Here is a 24,568-nt window from a genome sequence, read left to right on the forward strand (position 1 = left end):
TTATAAAAATATTCTAGTTTTTGGTTTTAGATGATAAAAATTAGAAATGGTTGATGTAGATATAAGTAATCCCGATCTTTTAAGAAATATTGATCCAATAAGAAAGGCTGTCTACGATGAAGGTATGTTTTATCTTTTATATTACCAAAACCAATAATAAAGAAGTCTACATAGTTTATGTCATTTAAAAATATTCTTAATACTTGCAAACTCAATTTTACAGCATAAAATATCTGCAAATTAGTTATGCTTTTTAGGTATAACTTTTTTAAATTTTTTGAAATTTACTAGACATAGGTACAATTGGAATAATTTTAAAGGCTAAAATTAAAAAAAAAATTAAAATATACTATTTTAGGATGGTTTAAATTTTTAACATTATAGTATCAGTTAATCAGTGTTTAGGGCATTTACAAAATAAACCCATTCATTCCAAACAATAGACATTATTGTGTGATTTTAAAGTGACAATAGATCTCATTGTTAGATCTTTAATTTTATTATAATGATTAAACTAAATGAATGGCGCTTGTAGGCTGGCCTTGTTACTTAGCAATTTGTTTTATTTATTTAACAAAAATTATATAATTTTGTAGTTTTTTGAAATAGTTAATTTACTTTACAAATTTTGTATTTAGAATTATATTTATAAAGAAATAATATTTGTTGAATATTAAATATTATAACATTTTTGTTTTAATTTTTTTTTAAATAACATTGTTTATTTTTATTTTTATTTTTTACAAATAAATTTGGATAAACTTTAAATTAATATTGTTAAAACAATTTTTTTGAAAGAATTTTTTATAGCTACCTAAATGGTTAATTTATTTTAAAATTTTATTCTCAATATGGAAAGGTCAACTTTATAACCTAGTAAAATCAGCACCTTATCGAAGGGCGTTACAGCTTAAGAGCAGCTAGGATCAGACCTAAGATGTTATGTAGTGAAGCCAAGTGTTTTGACCACTACACCACACTACTGCTGGCAATTTTTTATACACTTTTATAAAATAAAATCAATTTAAAATAACAATAAAATTTTTATTTTTTTAGGTGCTACAGCAAGTTTCAACATAGGACATTTAAATGAACCACAACCAGCAGACTTATATGGGTGGGCTGATAGAGAACGAGGTTCAAAAGCTCCCTATGAGTTAGTTGAACAAAATCAGGATGATGGTTTAGAAGAAAAATGGGAATTAGATGTTCGGCCTCTTATAAGTTCAACTAAATGGTTGAAAATTCATGGTCTTCAGAGGAATAGATTGTCCATGAAACAAATTTTGACACAGATAGGATTTAAGCATACTGAAGGTAACTAAAGATTTTAGTAGAATTTTTATTATAAAATTTATAAACAGGCTACTTTAAAAAAAGCAAAATAAGCATGAATAAAAAAATGGATATTCCAAAATTGTAATGTTACTCTTTAAACGTTAAATGAATTTTTTTGTTAAGCGAAAGGCTGAATAAAAAAGGTTAAACAAAAATTTGTAAAATAAGCTAAAATTTTCGATTATAATTTTGTTCTTTTAATTTTTTATATTTTTATTTGGTGTTATTTATATCAGATTATTTTTTTATGTTTACAGAATATGTTGAAACACTTGGCAGACCAGTTGGTTCTTATTATGGTCAAGGTTTATTTCAACAATTTAAAAGAAAAGATGGACAACTTTATAATGTAAGAATTCTACTAATATATGTATTTTTTAAAATGGATATTAATATTTTTTAACAAACGCTTCTTTATTTCTATATTACAACAACCGAATAGTAAAAAACTTAGCTTGGTATTTAAAATTAGGATTTATTTTTAATTTATTATTCAATAGGTAACAGTTGGAAGACCAAAATTAATTCAAATTGGCGAAAGTTTATTAAAATCTTCTCATTTATTTAAAAGAAGATTACAGTGGCTATCTACTGGTAGTAGGAAAATATTTGGAGTTATTCAGGTATGAATAGAAAAAAAATGCCATTTTTGACATTATTACCTATTTTTGAACTTAGCTTAAATCATAATAGAGTTTTTATTTGGTTTTTGAAGATCAAAATTTTAATTTTTAACAGTAGTTTTGTAATCTGCCTTAAAGGTGGCTATGTTAAATATTTTATTTCTTTTTAGGAGCATTTTTATTAGATTTTTAAAATGTCATATTTTTGTATACATTAAATATATATAATGTTTATTAGTTAACAGTATTTCTGTAACTTATTTTAAGAGTAGCATATGTCACATATTGTGTTTATTTTTAGGAGCATTGTATCTGTATAGTAATAGATGTAACAACAATGTCACAAACTCAGTTTGATTTGTACAGAGAATCTTTATGTCAAGTTATCAGGGATCAAGTATCACAGTTGGCTAAATTTAATATGATAAAGTAAGTGAACTGTTAGGTTTTAAAGTCCAAGATTTTATAACATGTAAACGCAAAAAAGGTTATGTTAAAAAAAAGTATTTGTTACCATGACATGGTTTTCAAAATTCTGAAGTTATTTGGCAGTTTTGTATATTGCCACCTAGTGGCTGGTGTGAAATATATGTATGGCTATTTTTACTGTAATTTTTTGTCATAATTTTCTTTACAACTTGAAAAATTTAAAACAAAAAAAATGCAAAAAAATGTGCGATAAAACGATTAAAAATATTTTTTTTACTAATAATTATAAAATACTCAGAGCACAGGCTGATATGCAAATGTGGCAGGAGCAAGCCACTCCTGTTACTGAGGTAACCCTCCAGTCTGCCATCGAGTGGATATGGAAGTTGGACAGAATGGCTGAAACATCGAGAACGGCTTGTGCAGAGGCAATCATGAAATCTTTGGAAGATGAAACGGTGGGTTTTGTTTTTGGTTAAAATTTTTTTCAAATAAGTTTTTAACATTCTAAAAACAACTTTATATTTTTTGAAAAATCTATTTAAAGTTTAAAATTGAATTAAAATTAATGTTTAAGTTATATATTTAAAGATTAAAAATAGGTTAAATTTATTTTTTAAAAGTCAATGGTTTAAAAATAGCCTAGCATAAGGTTTTACAATTTGTTGTGTTTTGATGTTACTAGATGATTACCTATAGGCTGCATTTTTACTTATTTGGCTAATTACTCTTACATCACTTTAAAGCAATATGCTCCAAACTAAAAGCACCACAAACAGCATTATTTTTATTTTGAAGGTCAATTAAGCAAGTGTCAAAATATTGTTTTCAAGCCAGTAACACTTTTTAAAATACACACACTTATAGATGTTAGCACATGTTTTACAAGTTTAAAGTTGTATGCACTTCTCCTACTTAGATGTTAAAGTGTACAAACACACTACTTAAGTTTTAACTTAAACTTAACGGTTGGCCATGTGAAGTGGGTTTTGAATAAACAATAATGTTGTAATACTGTTTTTGTTTAAATAGCTACAATATATTATTAGTTTTTAACAATACAGCTTAAGTATACTTAAAATTGTATTGTGAAGCAGTAGTGTATTTAACTGTTAGATTATCCACTATTTAAGTTTAAATATTTACTTAAAATTTGTGCCATAAAATTTTGATTTTTTTTAATAACTGTGATTTATGACATTATATTAAATAACAATTAATAATTTAAAGTTGTCATTATGTACATATTTTGCAGCTGGAATCTGTTTACTTATTTGCTGAAGGTGACGCTTGTGAAAGTTCGAAAGAAATTCTGAGACAGAAATTAACGTCATCTGAGCATGTACTTCATACAGTTTCATTTAATGCAACTAAATCTTCAACAATTAAGTTTCTGAAGGAGATAGCCCAAAGTGCTAATGGAAGGTATAAACAATACGTATTTAAAATCTGCTGATTTATATTTTTTATCAATAAATTTATGTGTTTTTTAAGCACTTATATATCTGAAAGTCATTTTTGATAAATACTCTCTTACTTTTTTATTTTGATGGTACTTCAAAATATAAAAAAAAAAAATTTTTATTGCTTATTTTTTTATTAAATGCTTTCAATAAATCTATTATTACTACTAGTTGATAGTTCACCCTATGATTGAATTTTGAATTATTATAATATGGTTTACAACTCTTACCTAATTCTAGCCTATGATAATTGACCCGAACATCACAAATGGCATTTTATTTTATTTTGTAGGCCTATAAACTGAATATGCACTTAAATTTTATCCACTTAACTTCAATATTTTTAAAGGAAAAATGTTGTTTTGTTTTTGTGGTAATGTGGTGAACCGGTCATGGCATCAGACTACGAGCCAAATGGTTTCGGCTTCGAGCTGCATTAACACTACACTATTCACCCTTGAGCCTGTCGTTCACGGATAGCTCAAACACATCCCGAACCGCACACCCTCACCTTATAAAACTATCAAAAACCTATCCCCTTTTGGGAATATGAAAATAAAATGTTGTTTATATTTTAATTTTTAAAAATGTTTTTCAGATTTCATGCATTTGTTGTGAAAAGCATTTACGAGACTGATGCTGAAGCATATCCAAGCTCTGCTGCTCCTCCTGGCGGTGATGCACAAAGGATCTCGGTGCGACTTGCACAGAGAGCAAAAGGTGGAGTCCCAGCTGGAGCAGGAGTCAGGGAGGATGTGTTCCAGATCTGGGCAGAGCTGGAGGAATGTAGGAATAATCACGCCCAGATTCAAACTCTGTTGACGGAAATTCCTGAAACTCAATCAGAAAATAGTAAGATTTTAAATTTTTAAAAATTAGGGTGAAAGACAAATTGCAACATCTTAGAAACTTAAAATACCCAACAAATTTCCGTAACAATTTAGTTATTAGGAGTAAATTAAAATGGCTAATTAGTTTTTGTTTAATACCAAAATTTTGTAAATTAATTTTAAACGGTTTTTAATTTTCTTAAAAATTTATTTTTATTTATTTTTTTTTAAATTTAAGTTTGCATAAAGTATAAACAATATTAAATTATAAATTACTTGTCTTTGTTTTTAGCTGTGATAGACAGACCAGCTATCACAAATGGAGGATATTCTGAACAATACATGAGCTCAAAAATGTGGTTAAAAAGACATGGTTTGGATGTGAAGAAATTAACAGCATTTCAAGTGTTAGCAAGTTGTTCTTTTAAACATATTGATGGAGTGGTGGATTTGAAAGGAAAACCAGGACCTAATAATAATCATTCATCTGATGCTGTAAGTAAAATGAAAAAAGTTTTAATGAACAAATGTTTTTTTTTGTATATATCCTTATTTCCGATGTAGGAAGGTCAAATGCGCAACCTAAACATAAAGTAACATTAGTTAACCCGACCCAGTCTCGAGTTGCCTTTGGCAGGTCGGGATATTATAGATTATATTTGCCCGGAAATTATGCTTCTGATTAAGTGCTGGCTCAGCAGGAGTGTATACTATTTATAGCGCCTTACTCAAAGGCGCTACAGCATGAGAGCAGTTGGGATTAAATCCTTGGGCACAAGTGTTATTACCACTACACCATGCTGCTCGTTTTTAGTTAGTGGACATAAATTTAAAAAATAATTATAACAAATATTACAAAAAATATGTGTAAATAATTTTTTTTATATTGATGTAGTATTTTGTATTTTAACTTGTAGTTTTTATAAAGTTTTGGCACCATAAAAATTTTTTTGCCTTAATAAATTTGTCATATTTTAATATATTATCTGTTGTTTAGATTTTTATTTACAAATTTTCCTTTCATTTTAACAGGATAATGTTCGTAAATTAGTGAATGCAAAATACTGTGAACACTTTGCTCATACAAAATGGAAGGACGGCTCAATTGTTCATGTTCATATCACTGCTGAACAACATAAAATGTATGAGAAAAAAATGAATACAACTTTGAATTCTATACAACAAAGGTAACAAAAAAATTATTTAATTAAAACAATATTTAAGTAAAATTTCAGTTGTAAAGAAGAATAAAATATCAAAACAGTTTAAATAAAAGAGTTGGCTATTTATTTATATTTTATAACCTAAGGTATATATAAAACCATATCTTAGCACTTAATCAGCAGTATAATCATCGGGCAAATATTATCTATAATATCTCAAACTGCCACAGGCAACTCGAGACTGGGTCGGAGTAACTGATGTTCTTCTATGTTTACCCACCCACTACAAATTAAGATTTTGATTATTTAGCTACATTATATATAGATTATTAAATATTGTGTATATTTTTAACATAAAAACAGCACTTTTTTATAAGACTTTTTACATTTAAACTTTTAATGTTATTTTAGAGTTGACTGGTTACAACAAGGCAGTAGAGAAGTGTTTGGGACAATATTAGAAGAACAAGTTTATATTTTAATTGATACTTCACAATCTATGAGGGAGAAGCTAGCTCTAGTTAAAGAGAAATTATTTCAACTGATGCAGGTAATAAAAAATTAGTTTAGAAAAATTAGTAGTTTATAAATTAAGCACTATAGTTGATTCTTTTTAAAATTTAATTAATGAAATTATAAATTTCAATACACAAATGCTTTAAAAACTAAACACAATCTTTTAACATTTAAAAATATGTTTTATCTGCTGTCCTACCCCAAAATACAGTAAGCAATCAAAAGAACTTTCGTTGGGTAATAAAATAAATTGTGTTAAAACTAAATATTATTTTATACTTAGGAGCAATTACGGCACAAAAGCAAGTTTAACATAGTTAAGTTTGACACCAAAGCTGTTGCATGGAAAGATAGAGTGGTGGATGTGAATGAACAAAACTTACTCAATGCTTGGAGTTGGGTTAAAGGTAATTTAAAGCTGATTACAAATATTAATTTATAATATTACAAAAAAATTAAGACCAAGTCAAACTTGGTACTTAATGGTATATGCAACAACAATTTTACCTAATAGACATACTTCCAAAAACCAAAGAGTAGAAAATGATATTAAAATTTAGGTCATAACTTTTAAAGCATTTTCTGAAAAAGGGTTGGGGTAGAAGGGGCTTAATAGAAAGTGTTTTATTATCGGTAATATGACATTTCTGGGCTTTTGGTTCTCAAAAAAGTGTATTTTTGGTAAAACGGTTTTTGATAATATATCAGTGAACTGTCAAATAGTCCTAAGTTTCTGTTATTTTAAGCTGTGAGTTTTCTTTTCTACAGGGATAAAGAGATTAAAAAATTATATTTTGTCCAACTTTACAGATATAGGGGTAGGAGGTAGCACCAATACATTAGCAGCATTAAGATTGGCTCTATCTGATCCTCATACTCATGCTATTTATTTATTATCTGATGGTAGACCTGACCAGGTTGGTATTATTACTATTCTCATTTGTTTTAAGGATTCTATAAAATAGTAACTTTTATATATAAAAATATTTAAAAGTATTTTTTGTTTCTAAATGTTTTTGTATTTTTTGAAAGAGTGTTTTTTGTTTATAAATGAAAATACTTAAAACTTTCAATTATTTGAATTAAGTTAACTGAATTCCTAATGAATTAGCAAAATCTGCAAAAAGATGTTAAATTGTGTTTTTATTTATAAACAATTTTTTCTTAAGCCACCTTGGGTAATATGGAAATTTATTCAGGTATATTGCATGGCTTCACTTTATTAGTATTTATAATTTGAGATCACAAATTATTATCCATATTTTCTTGCTACAGAAAAATATTAAATTTGCCAAAATATTCTTTAGCTTGCTATAAAATATTGTAAAATTTGATAGAATTTAGCAATTGCCAACACATACACCTTTTATATTTGAATTTTTTTTCAAATTTATATTTTTGAGTTTTAACATGACTTTTTACAATTTTTGAAGCCTTGTCTTCATATTCATGTTCTAAATATCATTTTTGCATTACAACTTAAAACATTAAATCATTTACATATATAAAAAGGAAATAATAATTGAACCTTTATATGTATGTTTAGTGTTTTTACAAGTAGCTTTCAGGGTTTTTCACTATCAATCAAATTTAAAAAAATCATGCATCAAAAAATCAACTTTGTTGATCAAAAACAAAAACTTAAAATTAGTTATTTTTTCTGGTTTTCTTTAATATAAAATTTACAACTTTTTTATTGATAATATAAAACTTAAATTTTTGTTGTTGCTTAGCAACCTCGTTCAATTCTCGCTCAAGTTCAACTCCAACACCCAGTTCCAATCCACACAATTGCTTTTAATTGCCATGACAATGAGGCTAACAAGTTTCTACACCAGCTCTCTAGTGACACTGGTGGTAGATATCATAACTTCTCGACAGACGGAGCTCTGCCTGATTCACCTCCGCCTTTCGAGGTAAAAATCTAACAAAAAATTGGTTTTTAAGTTTAACAGTTTTTTGATTTAAGAATAAATATAAGTTTTTCCGGAATGTTATTTTTAGTATTTTAAAAATTAAAGGACAAAACTTATTTTTGGTAATTTTAAAATCCAGTTTTGTCAATATTATTTAAAAGCAAAATAATTTAAAAAATTTTAAGTGATATTGGTAATAGTTATGCCCACTTTTTTCAATTTTGTTACATGCATTTGTGTTTTTTTGTCTAAAAACCTAAATACAACTTTATCTTAGTTAAAAACCATTTTTGAGAAAGGAATATAAAATTTTGTTTCTATTTCAGAGCGAAGATGTTTGTCTACTGAAGAAAGAAATTGAGAGAGGAAAATCTGATTTGGAAAAAGTTTCGAAACTTCGTGCGCGATGTGTTATGTTGGATTGGTATCATAACAATAATAACAAGGTTAAACTAATGAGATTAATTTTAAACTTAAAGTGCTATATTAGAGAATTTTGCAATTTTGTAAGAAATGTATATAGCACGTTAGTATGGTTGACAATAAATCACAAAATGCCAACCCCCTAAAAATGTCTGTAGTACTTACAATTTAATTTTAAAAATACTGGAAAATGATTAACATAAAAAACCAGGTTACCATATTGTTTTGTGTGACGTGGAAAGTACCAAGTAGCGTAGTGAATGTATACAAGCTAGTACTTTCTACGTCATCACAAACAGGGCTTCCTTTTTCTTTTTTTTAAATTAATTTTTACTTTTTTTTAAAAAGTTGTACAACTTAAAAAGTAAGTAAAATTATTTAAAGTTAAAACCATTTTTGTCTTCAGTGACACCAATTTTATCAATTTTTACGTGTAAAAATATCGCTAATATATGACTTTAAAAGAAGTTTATAAAATTTTGTGAAAAATGACTTTTAAAATAAAAAAATAGAATTGTAATAATGTATCAATAAAATAATATTGAATTTGTTTAGTTAAAGTAGTGTCAACCATTTTATCAACTTATTTGTTAATATTTTTTATTTGCAGCAAAAAGAGTTAGAATATCAAAGTTCATCGAGTAAAAGGTCGTCAAGGTCAACTTCGAGGTCAAGGTCATCAACTGCTTTAATGTTACACAAACAACAAAGACCACACAGTGCTTGCTCAAATACATCTGATAGCAGGTAACATTTATATTCTATTTATATTATATATATCTATTTCTATTATATAACATTTTTTGGGCTTATGTTATGGGTAAATAATTTTTTTATGTGTTTTTTTTTATATTAATCTTTTTTTCAGATATTTAGTATATTGTCTCTAATTTTTTTTGTGTAGTATTTTGTTTGTACTGGTTTGATTAAAGGGTAGTTTCCTTTAGCCTTTTTGTATATTTAAGCAAAATATTGTAGGTTTAATGTTGCTTAATTAGTAAAAAAATGACTAAAACTGTAGATCCAGAACTAGGTTAGATTCACTATTTTTCGTCTTTTGCTTTGGAATACCGGCATAGTTTTTACCAAATTTATTGATCTATTAGATAAATAAGCTCAAATTTGTAACATCTTTCAAAGCAAATTTAGGAAAATATAATATACTAAAGAGTTGTCAAAACAATTTGGCAACACTGTGTTATTTTATTCCATTTCTATTGTTACCAAACAATGAAAGTTTTTCTAAAACATTCTTGCTATAAAAATCTTCCTTCTGACCAAACAATAAAATGAAAAGAAAAAGTTTTAAAGACTTATATTGCCAAAGTAACAGTGGGGAGGGGTAACATGGGAATTTAATTTCAACAAAGGTTTGTGAGCAAAGTCAAGCTACATAGTAAAAAGTTTGTTTTTAATTTTGGGAATTAAAAGTATAGTGCATATTAGTTTATGTACGAAAGATTCTAACTATGCCTAGGTAAATAATTAGTTTGATTAAATGAGTAATATTTTTTGTGATTGTTTTTTATGAGTAACTATGGTAAAGATTTTAAAGTTTGTGCAAAATTGAAATATTTGGAAGTAAATAGTTATAAAAATAAACATTTAAGAAACATTATTATTAATTTGGGAAAAAGTTTTAAGTTAAAAAAAAAAACTGGCATAAGCATTTTTTTGCATTTTTTTCCATTTTTAGTTCAAGTAGTGATGATAGGAGACCCCACACAAGTCAGGGTTTTTATCGCCCCACACCCCCTTTACATCGTAACCATAGAGGTCAAAGGGGGGTGAATGATGAGGTCATCTTGAAACGAAGAAATAAAAAAAGAAGTAAACAAGGATATGGAAAAGGTAAGTGGATATTAATACAAATGCAATAAAAAAAGTTAATTTTTTAAACTATAATGTGTTTTTACTCTGTTTTTTTTTTTAATATCTGTTTTTTTAATATTTTAATTTAATAATGTCTTTAAATAAATTTTAATAAAATATTTTAGTTAAAATGTCAAATTTTTACGCTTTATTATTTTGGCATTTTAATTTTAATTAAATATTTGGAAAATTTTTCAAGGTCATCACGCTGGTCATACCAAAACGAGCCTGTTACGCTTGGCTGGTCAAGGTGATCAGGAATTACACGGTTGGATGCTTCCAGAGTCGAGAGATTTTATGCAGCGACAAATTGACCACTCGATGGAAGCATATCAAGGTAAATAACAATTTTTTTATTTTGACAAAAACTGTAGATTGTACTTTAAATGCTAAAATTAAATTTTAAATTTATTTAATCAAATGTTTTTTTTGAAAGTATTTTATTTAAAATTTATTTTTTCGGATTTTTATTATTTACTTATTGATTTCTTTTTACTTATTTTAACTGTTTTGTTGTTTAGATCTTGCAAGATTGAAGTTACAGAAGCAGGGAGGTCCAAAAAAGTCGGCTAAACCATTTAGAAAGTAAGTTTTATTTTAAATTTAATTTTAAACAATGCCTCGAAAATATACTTTATTTATTTAAAAGCATTAATTTTCTGTTCAATAACTCAGCCTAAGAACTAAATAACTAATCACATATAAAAATGTGTTTGTGTCGGTTAAGACCAAGCTAAAGCTTAAAAAAAATTTTTTTTTGTGTATTTTTGAAATTGTAGTAATTGAATTCTTGAAAGGGTTATTATTTGTATTTTTTTTTGTAAAAATTGTTGATTGGTCAAAATTGTATAGTAAAGTCATAGAAAAAACATAACTATAGATGCACATTATTTGTTTTTTTTCTGTTAGCAAATATATTAAACTACAATTACTTATTAGTTCTTTGGACATACCAAATTACAAATGGTTGAAAAGATATGGGTTGGCTGCGCGTAAACTAACAATAATGGATATTTTGTCCCCAACTGTTGTAAGAGTTTCACCAAAATATATTCCAGTTCTGGATACTTATGTGGTGTCAAAAGTTTTTAATGAGGTAAGCTGTGCTAGCTTTTGATTCTATTGTTTTTAATTTATTGTATTTTTTTAAACAGCATTTTTGTACTGCTGGGCTTTATTTTTTTAATATGTAACAAAATATTTAAAAGCGAGTCTTGTTGAATATACTCTTTTATTCTTAAAGTAAAAAGGGTAATTGACAACCTAAATTTGCAGATGATTATTGCAAAATTATTATTAGTAACATCACAAATTTCTGCAGTTATTTTGAGACTGAGTCTGGTTATTATTGTTTACTTCTATTTTGGATGAATTTTTTTTTATATATTTATTTATCTGGGATGTGGAAAGGTTGGCCTCACAACCTAAACATAGAGTAACATTTTTTACGCCGACTTAGTGTCTAATAGTTAACCTGCTAATTAAGTATTCACTCAGCACGAGTTCATACAGTTTATAGCACCTAATTTAAGGGCGCTACAGCAAAAGTGCAGTGCCTTGGACCGCATGTAGTGAAACTAAATTTACTGACCACTACACAGCGCTGCCGGTAATACAAAAAACTACCACATTTTAATTATAAATATGTTTTACTTTAAGGTTCTTCCAATAGCTCATGTATCCCCAAGATGTAAGCAGGCTGTGAGGTTGGTTAATCCTGCTGCTGTTGACTTAAATGGGTATGAGAAAAGATTGTTGGAAGCCCTGGGTGAATATAAGAACAGATTGGACATGATCGTGTGGAGGAATTTGAATCAAGAAGAAAGGGAGAGGTAAAAAGAAGTTTTTATAGTTTAATTAGATTCTTAAAAATAAATTTAACTAAGGTCCTGTTTTTTTTAATTGGAAATCCCTTTTTTCTGGTCTAGTCTTAAAATTTTTTTCTTATTTTTTTCGATTATTTTTTGTATAATTTTAAAATGTTTAATAGAAATAACATTTTTTTAATCTCTAATATATTTTTGTAATTTCGTCTTTTATGTTACAGAATAGTTTTATTTTAAAATGCAATATTTTAAAGCCATTAAAATGTACCATGCTAAAAAAATATTTTTTATTAATGTAGTTTTGGAGAAGGCCCAATATCCTATTTTGAAAACCAAACAGCAATTCATCAAGCTTTTGATAGGTTGAACTGGCCATATCCACAAGGAGACTTACAATTACTAGTGGATGAAATACATCAAGGTAAAATTGTCAAGTTAATAATTTAATTCATCCAGATGAAAGGCCCATAATTACCTTTTTTGGTTTCACAATTTATTTATATTAGCAATATATTGTTCTTTTAGGTCAGCGATATCTTCAACAATCTAAAGATATAACAGATGCATCAAAACAACATGGCATGGGAAAAAAGAAAGAAGAAGACAAAGAGGATACAAATAGATCCTTCAAGGTACAACAACATAATATTAAAATACGTTCAATATATTGCATTGTATATGCACACAAGTGTTATTTTAGGCATGCAATAACAGGTTTTACACTCTTAATACTTGGAAAAACTGTTCAGTTGTATTTAATTTCTTGGATCAATATTTTTCAATGAATTAGAAATAATTATTGTTTTGGATTATGTTTTAGCAAAGTGGTAAGGATAAAAAACATAGGAGAAAGAACAAAACAAAAGATGAATCAAGTCTGGATACTACAGATATTACAAGCTCAAGTGTAAGTCAATTTACCAATTTATTATTTAAAAACTTTAACGAAATTTGTAACCAAAATTTGTATATTTTCAAAAAATGTTGTATAAAATTAAAATTTATTTTATTTAAATTGGGTTATTAGGCAAGTCTTGTTAAATTGTTATTTTTTTAGAATGATGATGAAAAATCTAATAATCATGAAAAGGAAATTAAGGAAAGGAAAACACCAACCAGTGATGTAAGTAAAAGATGATTTTAAACAAAGCAAATAACCACTAAACCACATTTTTAATTTTTTTATTGTATTTGTATTTTAGTCAGAAGAGTCAAGCAGCAATTATGCTGAAGAATACCAATCCAACAAAAAACCAAAACCCAAAATTGACAGATTGAAAGGTCAAAAAGTAATTGCCAGGTAAAAGACTAGAAAAAAAATAGAATTAAAATGCTATGATCTACAATAAAAAAAATTGCAATTTTACTAACATTTTATATTTAGGGCATAAACTAAAATTAATGTTTTTTGTAAAAATTTATATATACTTGTGGATCATAACTTTAAACCTTTATTTAAAAAATGGTGTTTTTTTAAATCATATTAGACAAAATGATTTAAAATTATGTAAACCCAAAATTGATTATTTTAGATTTGAAGTGAATGGTTATTACTACCCTGGTATTGTTGTTAAGTCATTAAACATTCGCAAAGTTGTGGTTAATTTTGACTTTGGTGCGGAAGAAGTTATTCCAACAAGATATGTTATCCAAATGTCAGGAGCTATATCTTGCCCTTCATTAAAGGTAATAATAAATATTAACTAAAGTTGATTTTTTGCATATCAAAAGTTAGTTATTTTTTAATGGTTAATGTGTATTTTATTTATGTTTTTTTTACCAAAACCTAATCTTTTTATGTTAGGTCGGTGATTATGTTTTAGTTTTGTGTGGAAAAAAACATCCAAGATATGAACCGGGTCAGGTATTAGGAGATGCTAGGTTAAGTAAGGTAAACAACTTTACTATTTAAAAGTTTTATTTTGTGTTTGTTATTTTGGTTTTTCCTATAATTGGTTTTTACTTAATTTATGATAGTTATATATTGCTTAGTTCAAATTTGTATAGGACAATAACAATGTTTTGTAAAGAGAAATCTTAAATCTCTTACATTAAAAAGTTTAAAACACATTCTCTCTTTACTATTTTACCAACAGAGCCATTATAACAAGCATATAGTTGTTCTAAAACCTGATGGATCACAAGCAACAGTAAGGAGAAAAAAGTTGATCAAAATAAGCGAAACCCGATACAAGTTTGCTTCACGTTACATTCAACAAGCTAAAAAAATTGACACCACTGTGTAAGAAAATTTTTTAAATTAAAATTTTCTAAACATTTTGTAAAGTTTTAATCTTTGTATGCTTTTTTTAAGTACTAGTAAAAATCATTATTTTGTGATTTTAATTTTATTTTAATTTCAAAAGATTATTCTAGTAAAGTGATCATTATTCACTGCTAAAATAGGAGTAATATAAACAACTAATGTATTGTAAAAAATATAGTTTTTTGCCAAAACAACCTAAATCTGTTTTTCATTGTACAATAAATAAACTTTTTTTCTGATTTTACATTCATTTTTTAGACCCCCAGTAAATTTTGAACAGCCTGTGGAACCAGGAATTACTAAACATGACATCATAGATATTAAAAATCGACTCGATGACGTTCAGATTCAACTTGACGACCACAACAAGGAACAAAAACATCAAACTCAAGTAAAAACTGAATTAAATAATATTTTACAAAATAAATATTTAAAAGTGTGAAAAATATATTTTGTTCAACGCAGTTACTTTATAGAATCACAAATAGAATTTTTTTTTTTTTTTAATTAACAATTTGTTAGGAAATTTTCTTTAACTTGTACATTTGTTAAACCTTATTTTGATTTTGATTTTTAGATTATTCACAAAGGATTGGATAAAAACATAAAAGGAAAAGATGAAATTAAAAATTTGTGCAAAGAAAATAAGGAAGAGGTAACATAACTGTACATTGTCATCATTACAAATGCTTTAGTGTTTTAGTTTAAGTGGGCTAAAATTGTGTGTTTTATACTAAAAAATATAAGTATGTTTTGTTGCAAAAGGTACCCTTTGTTTTTGTTCTGTAAATTTTTATTTTTTTTAGATTATTGAAAACCAAGAAAAAAATTCAAAACTTGTGAAAAAGGTTATGAAAGAAATATCAACACAAACTAAAAATGAGGTAAAATAAATTAATTAAAATCAGTTTAAATAGTAAATAGCCTTACCTAAAACTCTAAAAACCCTAAAAATGAGTCTGTTACAAACGATAAAGTATATCAAATATTATTAATTTTTTTATATAATTAAAGTTATTTTAAGTTATATCATATAATGTCTATTATGTTATATGTTTAGATAATGACTTACAATACAGCTTGTACAAATGTGATAGCTGATCATATTGCTGCATCTACTGAAAATGTAAGTAATATTGGTTAAAAAATTTAATAAAAAATTAAGGTTTTCAAAGCACACGATAAGTACAGCAAATAAAATCATTATTTTGTAAAAATTTGTAAACTATTTTAACTAATGTATTTGTATAGTTTATATATCTAAATTAGACCAATAAATAATTTGAATGTTTGCAAATAAGGTTGTCAAGGAACTAGATTCGAAGTAAGTAGCATGGCTTAATGTGTGTTGTAGAAATCAACAGTCTGTAAAATATTTAAAAAAAATTAAATTTCTGTTGTGTAGTTTGTTATTCAAATACTTAAGAGTTGATCTCACTTCAATCACATAAAAAAAATTATGCATGTTAAGATTCCTTTTTAATTTTTTGTGTTTCATAATTACATAATTAATTATCGGTATCTGACTTTGCTTTTTAGACACAGTTTTGTGTTATTCAAGTGTTTTTTGTTTTCATAGACTGTATTGCTATTTCATGTTAGAGTATGTATTTGCATTTAATTGTGTGGTAGTTTTAAAAGTTATGTTAATTTGCTGACTATAGTGTCGGCTTATGTTAAATGCTTATCATAGGGCTGGCTATTAACTAGTTGAACCAGTTATATTCAAAATCTAAATTTAAGAAAAATATATGTTAGGATGGATTTTAAATCTAACCTTAAAGATACCCCAACCCAAACTGAACCCATGTCTTCATTTGTTCCTAAACAACCTGAGCCTGTTCCTGTAACAACTCCTGAAGAAGGTAAGGTTTAGTTTTGTTCATCTATTTTTGGATTTTAAAGATTTTACGTGTGACGATTTGATAATATACACCAGGTTTCGTGTTAATATTAATTGTATGCAGTGTTATTAATTTATTAACTTTTTTTGTAAAGCTGGTTTAATTTTAGTTAATTTTAATTTAAGTAATTTTGTAAATTTAATTTTTTGAAATTATATACTTATTATCATGTTATAAATAACAACTAAGGGTGATATTAAAATTATTGATTTTAAAGAGCAATCTTTACTAACAAAGTTGGTTTTACTAACATGTTTTTATTAGAATTGGTTGAAAATAATCCAACAATCGTATCTTTAAACAAGGATAATTCTTCTGTTACAATTACTAAAGATGATAAAGGAGTTCATATTTGTATGTTGTTTTGCTTTTAATGTATAAAATATGTTGTTAATATACTTTTTAATATTAATATGCTAATTTTTCAACGTTTTAAAATGTTTTTACAACATTTATTTGTATGTTTTTAATATGAAAAAATTTGTATATTTTAAATATTAAAACGAAAATGTTGTGCATATTTTTAAATATATGCTTTTATTAATATTAACCCCTAACACTTTGGCAGACTTAGCAATTTAGTGCTTTAGTTATACATACATTCTTGCTTAATATTTGTATTACTTGTTTTTATTTAGCACAAAGACCTTCACCCTATACTATTATTAATGAAGAAGTTTTATCTAGATGTGATCAAGATGGATGGTATTACAGGTAACCTGTCTAAACCTAGAATAAAGATAGGTAATATAACATTTTTTGTATATATTTATTCTTAATGTGGTAAGGCCTTATGTCCTAAGCATAGGGGTAGCATTTGTTACCTTGACCCACTCTCGAGAACAAGGTCTTTAGATTTTCTGTTATAAAACACGTTTAAATGTGGTTTTGGTTGTCACTGCTTTAATGTCTAAGGGTTTTTGTGAGAGCTGTTTCTAGACCTATTTTTTTTTACTTAAACAGGGGAACAGTTGAGAAGCAAAATGCTAATGGAACTTTTGCTGTTAAAGACACAACTGATTATGTTCAAAACACCTACAGAGATCATATAATAACTGATAAGGATGATGAAAAAAGTGTTCTAAAGGTAGTAATAAAATACCTCTAATTTTTGATATTGTATGATACTAATAAATAGAATGTAAACAATGCCAATGGTAGGAATTAAACAATGAACTGTAGGTTTGTAAACTTTTAACCTAGGGTTATTTATTAAAATATGATTTTATTATTTCGATAATTTAAATTGATTTTTGTTTGCTAATTATAACTTAACTTTATATTTTATTAGGAGAATGATTATGTTATAGCAGAAAGACCTGACTTCCCACATGCTTATGCACCGGCTAAAATTACAAGAGATGTTCAGGATAATTTCTACAGAGTTCAGTTTTACGACACTTCACTTGCTTCAATCAGCAGAGAAGAGGTATTATCAACTTTTACTACATGAAAGTTTTTAGAAATATTATATTTTAAAAACATGAACTTTTTAAGGAATAATATTTTTTGAAAGTTAAATATTTTTTAAGGGTTAAGGAAACTTAATTAAAAAAATTAATTTGAAATGGATTTAGTTAAATTAAATTATGAAATTTAAATTGTTTTACTAGGTTACCTAAATAAACTTTAAAAAATACTATTATATTTGCAAACTGTTTAATTTTAGTGTTTCCATTTAGTTAATTTATCTGTAAAATGTCTTATTATTAATATCGTATAAAATTATTCAAACTTTTTAGAAAAATTCAATATTAAAAAAACTTTAAAACTTAAACTATGACAATTTATATTTTTTATTAGTTGTACAAAATTCAGCCTCAAAGATACAAAGATGCTGTAAAATACATCGAAGAATGTGAAAATAAGTGGATCGGTGAAGCAGTTGTTGCTCGTAGTGATAATGATGGAATGTATCATTTAGGTAAAAATAAAATATGTAAAAAATTATAATTTTTGTTGTAAAAATGTTTGTAGAACGTTATTGCTACCTCAATGATCTAAAGGCTTTGTAATTTATTTAAAAAAAAGGTTTAATAAGAAATGTAACATAGCATGCCATAGCGCCTTTGAGTAAGACGCTATAAACTGTAAAACTTTTTGCTAGGCTAAAACCTGATCTGCAGCTTAATTATCACGCAATTATAATTTATATTATTGCGAAAGAAACTCGAAACTGGGTAAGGGTAACAATAGTTACTTTATATTCTGGTCGTGAGGCCGACCTTTTTGACATCGGGAATAAACAAAAATAAAGAAACAGATTTTCCGTTTCGCCATACGTTATCTTTCTTTTTTAATTTATTATAAATAATTTAATATGGGTACAAAAATTTGACTTTTTAATGAAAATTTTTGATTACTAACCCCTTCTTTATTGTGGTATTACTCTTAGCTTCTTGTCGAGATAAGGTGGATAAGAAACGAGTTTACCATATTCAGTTTGCTGATGGTAGTTATGGTTTACAACATTTAACTTGTCTATTTGGAGCCAATACAAGAAAAAGAAAATTCAAAACCGGTAAGTCTTTAATTAGTAACACGGAACCTATGACATTGTATTCTGTATAGTGATGTAGATATAACCACCTATTACAAAAATGAGAAGAGTAACTTTTGATAAACGTACAACTGCAAGGGTTAAAAAAGATTGGCTTCTTATTGGTGTATAAAACAAAACACTGTACAAATTTAACAAAAAAATCAAAAAATTCCAGCAGCCTTGTATACTAGATACGGTATTCGTTTACATGCTTGCTTAGGCTTAGATGACGAGACTTATCAAAGCAACACTATTTGTCTTTAAGCTTATGGATAACTGATAGCTTAAACACGTCACCTGGGACATTTTTCGTAATAAAAATACAAAAATACACAGTAATATGGCATAAAGTGAGCCTAATTGTGAAGCTCCAAAATGTTTACAAAAAACAATGCTTTTTATGATGTCACAGGTGATAAAGTACTTGCCATCTGTGATGAAAGAACTTTAGATTATCTTCCAGGTCGCGTTATTAATTCAGAAGGCCAAAAAATGACGGTTGAATTTTGTAACCGAGCAAAGTAAGTTATATAAATTCTACCGAAAATTTTGTAACGATATTTATTAATTCCTATCCTTATTAAAGAGGAACGACCTAACAGCTTAAACATGTTACTTATCTTGCCCAAGCGCAGTTTTAACGTGTATTTTTGACTTGTTGACATTGCCTGATAAGTTTAGTTTTAAGCTGGCAAATAAGGGGTTACCCATGGTATAAAAAAAACCTCGCTTAAAAACAGTGGGGATCGAACCCCAACCTTGTATTTTATTTGTGTGTTATATACATATTTTATTATAATTAAACCATCAACCATTTTTCATACTGAACAGATTAAATTCTGTTGAGCCCGACCAATGCTTCTGGCTATCCCGACAATATTATGAGTTAGCAGTTTCATTTTATCTGAGTCAGCAAGGTTGCGAGAAAGATTTTAATTAAAATAATTTTTGTTGTGCTAAAATAATTTGTCATCTTACGTCATTGTGAAATTATTTTTAAAGCTTTTTGAGATTGATTTTGTTTTAGGCACTGATTCACTTTAAAATGTAAGAATAAATAGTGTTTAGTTAAAGTGCTAAATTTATGTTAATTTTTAGGTCTTAAAATTTATTATCGTTTTAATAATGTAGCCGCACTTGCTTTTTATTTCGTTGTTAGTTTTTTAAAACGTACTGTAAAATGTAGAATTCGATAAAACGTAACATTTTAAGTAATAAAAAATACACACTTAACTTTTGTTTTATGATATCTTTTTTACCATATTTTTAAACTATTATAGTTTAAAGTCGCGCAAAACTTGTTCGAAACAGTTTAAAAGGCAATTATTTAATTTTGCTTTAACGTTTTAGGCTACAAATCATTTTTGCTTAACTAACAGTTGTTTAAATTGTATTTAAGTAGGCCTAAGCTTCGGAATATAAATGTAAATTGTTTAAATGAAGTTTTAATACAAGTTAAACTTATGTCTACATCATTAAAGGCTTCAGTGCGGTAAGTTTATGTTATGAAACTTTTTATATTTTTCTTTCTACTAGTAATATTAGGTGTTAGTGTTGTTTGTATTTTAGTATACTTTTCACATTTAAAATTTTAGAAATAACTCAGAAAATAACCTAATAAGGTTACTTTTTAACCACAGACCTACAGAAAAGTTAATAAAAGATAAAGAACTGCACTTTGAATTAATATTAAAGATTGTACAATAATTTTAAATGCGTTCTAAGTCACGAACTTGTTACGAGCATCCTGTAAGTTATAATTAAAACGAATTTTATCTAATTTTTTAATATTTTCCATTAAAAAAAATTGCGAAATATGACATCATTTGGTATTGCGTGTGTTTGCCTAATTAATATTATCTGCAAAGAAACGTGCTGCGGAAATTAACGAATATTTGGAATGCAGTTAATGACTTTGCGTAAGTTCAGATCCAATTTTACGTCACGATTATTATATAATAGGTATATAAAAGCTTCATAAAAGTCTATCTTTGTTTTGTAAAACTTTTAAGTTGTTTAGACTTTGAATTAACAAACTGTGGCTTCGGTTAATCTTTGACTAAGGCGTTTAACTTTCACATTTATTAAAATAAAACGTTGATATTAAGTTATAATGGCAACTGTAAAAAGTGCAGAGAACGGAATGGTAAAATGTGATGTGAAATTGGATGGCAAAACAGTTTTAATAACTGGAGCTAATTCTGGTTTGGGATTGGAAACTGCAATCGACCTTGCTAGGCGAGGTGCTCGAGTTATAATGGCATGTCGAAATATAGAAAGGGCTTCTACAGCGAGGGAAAGAAAGAGTTTTAAAAGAAGCTAAATGTGACCCAAATAATGTTGTTGTCAAGATGTTAGATTTAGCCTCGTTTGCATCAATCCGAAAGTTTGCTGCTGATATTATTCAAACTGAATCCCGTTTGGATATATTGGTCAATAATGCCGGGGTAATGGTTTGTCCTCTAAGTAGAACAGAAGACGGATTTGAACACAGTTTGGTGTAAACCATCTTGGTCATTTCTTGCTAACCAATCTTTTACTTGATCTAATTTAGAGAAGTGCACCTAGTAGAATAGTTGTTGTTTCTTCTCTTGGGCATACATTTGGCCCAGTTCATTGGGAAGATTTGAACTGGGAAAAAAATTATCATGAGCTGGAGGCTTACTATTCTACCAAGTGTATGAATATTTTGTTTGCACGCCAATTTTCTAAGATTTTAGAAGGTACTGGGGTGACTGCAAACAGCCTTCACCCGGGCGCTATCCATACTAACTTGTTAAAATGGGCAAACGATGAAGAAGGAAAACGTTTACAATATATTATCGAGAAAGCAAAAGGAAAATGGATAACGCCACTGGAGGGAGCACAAACGCAAATCTACGTTGCCATAGCACCCGAGTTGGAAGTTGTATCAGGAAAATATTTTGACAAATGTGAGATTGCCGAAGAAGCTGAATATGTAAAAAACGTTGATGATGCAAAACGTTTGTGGGATTTGAGTGTCAAATATACAAAACTTTAAGAAAACCAATAAAAGAACAATAACACGTTTTTATCATTTATAACTGTCAATGTAAATATATATATATATTTTTTTTTGTATATATCTTTATCCTCGATGTGGGAAAGTCGAATGCGCGACTTAAACATAGATTAACATCAGTTACTCAGACCCAGTCTCGAGTTGCCTGTGGCAGTTTGGGATATTTTAGATTATGATTGCCCAATAATTATACTGCTGAATAAGTGCTGGCTCAGCAGGAGTTCATACCGTTTATAGCACCTTACTCAAGAGCGCTACAGCATAAGGACAGTGGGGATTGAACCCACGAACTCATGTGTGGTGTAGCAAGCATTCTTACCACTACACCACGATGCCGGAATATCATTGTAAATAACGTTATTTAAATTTGAATTAAGTTAAATGTTAAAACTGGCTTGCCGAATAAAATAATTTTAAAGTTACTATAAAATTTCAAGAAAATGTTATTCTTAACTGATATTACCACAAACTTATTTTTAAACAAGTATGTAAAACACAAATATTTGTTCTCAAATATTATAGACTCTTTATTTTTTACAATTTCATATTAAATGTTTTAGTATTTGTAAACAAAAAGGTTAATAAATATGAGTTCTATAATGTAATTTAACTTATGTGAAGTTAATAATAATTAAATTATGTTTTAATAAGGTTTAAAACAAGTTAAATATTTGTCTCTTTAAAACGCTAAATTTAGGCCTTAATATATTTGATAAAAGCTTATTTTTTAGTTGAGTTGTTTATTTCATATTGCTTGCATTTTGGATAAGGTTTTTATTAAAATTCAAAACAAGCAATGGAAGTAACTTAATGAAATTAATAACAAACTTAAGGGCTATATTTAGAAGAAAAGTTCGTCAAAAAATAATAAACAGCACTATTAGTAAATGTTTGGTTAAAAGTTAAGATCAGGTTGAGTAAATGTTGTTAAAATCATCTGTAAAAAATCTTTATATAAGTTTTGTATATTCGACGCTTAAATCCCACAAACGTTTTGCATCATCGTTGTTCTTTGCATGTTCAGCTTCTTCGCCAATCTTACATTTGCCAAAATATTTTCCCGATACACCTTCCAACTCGGGTGCTATGGCAACGTAGATTTGCGTTTGCGCTCCCACCAGAGGTGTTATCATAGCATCCAAGTTTCTGTCGACATAGCTCTTAACACGTTTACCTTCCTCATCGTTGGCCCATCGTATTAGATCAGTTTTAACCATGCCGGGGTGAAGGTTGTTTGTAGTCACTCCTGTACCTTGTAATTGCTGAGAAAGTCGGCGTGCAAACAAAATATTCATTATTTTGCTGGCATGATAAGCGAGCCATTCGTCGTAACTTTTTTCCCAGTTAATATCATCCCAATAAATTTGTCCAAAATTATGCGCCATAGATGATACATTTACAATTCTACTAGGTGCACTTTTTTTGATGAGGTCAAGTAAAAGATTGGTGAGCAAGAAATGACCAAGATGGTTTACACCAAACTGTGTTTCAAATCCGTCTTCTGTTCTATTTAAAGGACAAGCCATTATCCCAGCATTATTGACCAAGATATTCAAACGAGATTCTGTTGAATTAATATCAGCAGCAAACTTTCGGATTGATGCAAATGAGGCTAAATCTAAAACCTTTAAAACTACATTATTTGGGTCACAATTTGCTTCTTTTAAAACTCTTTCCTTTGCTGTAGAAGCCCTTTCTATATTTCTGCAAGCCATTATAACTCGAGCACCTCACCTAGCAAGGTCAATTGCAGTTTCCAATCCCAAACCAGAATTAGCTCCAGTTATTAAAACTGTTTTGCCATCCAATTTTACATCACATTTTACCATTCCGTTCTCTGCACTTTTTACAGTTGCCATTTTTAATAACAGTGTTTAATCTTATAATTAACCAACTAAAATCAAAAAATAGTCAATGATGCTTTAATATTTTTTGGGTTTTTTAATTACCTAACGCTTGAACATTACAGTTATTGGTTTAGTTTATTATTTTTGGCAACCAATGGTATATTTGCATGCAATATCTCATACTTAATAACAGAATACAGATTATATACAGATTATATAGGCAATATATATTGCTTTAAAATGTTGTCCTGACCCTATTTTTTCAGGTTTTAATAAAAAAAAACTCAAAGGTAAAACTAATCTAAGCTATTTACTATGCACCTAATATTATATTTGTTAAAGTCACATATATTATGCTTATATAATAAGTTGAGGGCGTCGTCATTTCGTTTTTTGTTTTGTTTGGAAGTTAAGCGAATGATACAAAAGCAAATATATCAAATTACAGTTCGTCTGGTTGAATTGTTAAGTTTAACCTTTGTCATAATAAAACTTTTGTGATCCTAGCACTATTATTAAAATTGTCATGGTATGAAGTTTTGCTGTGTCATTTAAGTTTTTGCTTGG

The 24,568-nt window shown here is 27.6% G+C and overlaps 2 protein-coding genes and 1 pseudogene across 2 annotated transcripts; 2 read left to right on the forward strand and 1 right to left on the reverse strand.

The window, feature by feature from the left end:
• Positions 1 to 19: 19 nt before the first annotated feature.
• Positions 20 to 20,337, forward strand: LOC145748028 (von Willebrand factor A domain-containing protein 3B-like). Its single transcript, XM_082564931.1, has 44 exons — positions 20 to 122; positions 1,057 to 1,317; positions 1,596 to 1,687; positions 1,839 to 1,961; positions 2,263 to 2,390; positions 2,689 to 2,848; positions 3,646 to 3,815; positions 4,452 to 4,705; positions 4,976 to 5,178; positions 5,716 to 5,870; positions 6,258 to 6,396; positions 6,646 to 6,769; positions 7,173 to 7,279; positions 7,532 to 7,561; positions 8,096 to 8,278; positions 8,605 to 8,724; positions 9,312 to 9,448; positions 10,398 to 10,552; positions 10,773 to 10,910; positions 11,095 to 11,158; positions 11,513 to 11,669; positions 12,233 to 12,405; positions 12,699 to 12,820; positions 12,925 to 13,031; positions 13,220 to 13,306; positions 13,457 to 13,522; positions 13,602 to 13,699; positions 13,932 to 14,085; positions 14,204 to 14,290; positions 14,496 to 14,641; positions 14,924 to 15,056; positions 15,243 to 15,320; positions 15,472 to 15,549; positions 15,726 to 15,791; positions 15,967 to 15,989; positions 16,424 to 16,530; positions 16,834 to 16,923; positions 17,208 to 17,283; positions 17,533 to 17,656; positions 17,861 to 17,998; positions 18,373 to 18,493; positions 18,965 to 19,090; positions 19,524 to 19,632; positions 19,943 to 20,337. Exons 1-44 carry the CDS (start codon positions 47 to 49, stop codon positions 20,049 to 20,051), a joined length of 5,394 nt encoding a protein of 1,797 aa, XP_082421057.1. The 5' UTR covers positions 20 to 46; the 3' UTR covers positions 20,052 to 20,337.
• Positions 20,338 to 21,224: 887 nt separating this feature from the next.
• Positions 21,225 to 22,133, forward strand: LOC145741883 (retinol dehydrogenase 14 pseudogene; annotated as a pseudogene).
• A 941-nt stretch (positions 22,134 to 23,074) lies between these two features.
• On the reverse strand, positions 23,075 to 24,013 carry LOC145748044 (retinol dehydrogenase 14-like). Its single transcript, XM_082564932.1, is given in 1 exon segment — positions 23,075 to 24,013. A coding segment is annotated over 1 exon segment (909 nt). The 3' UTR covers positions 23,075 to 23,104.
• Between the last annotated feature and the right edge of the window lie 555 nt (positions 24,014 to 24,568).

The sequence above is a fragment of the Corella eumyota genome, chromosome 1, assembly GCF_963082875.1.
Source record: "Corella eumyota chromosome 1, kaCorEumy4.1, whole genome shotgun sequence".
In the NCBI taxonomy this organism is placed as follows: domain Eukaryota; kingdom Metazoa; phylum Chordata; class Ascidiacea; order Phlebobranchia; family Corellidae; genus Corella; species Corella eumyota.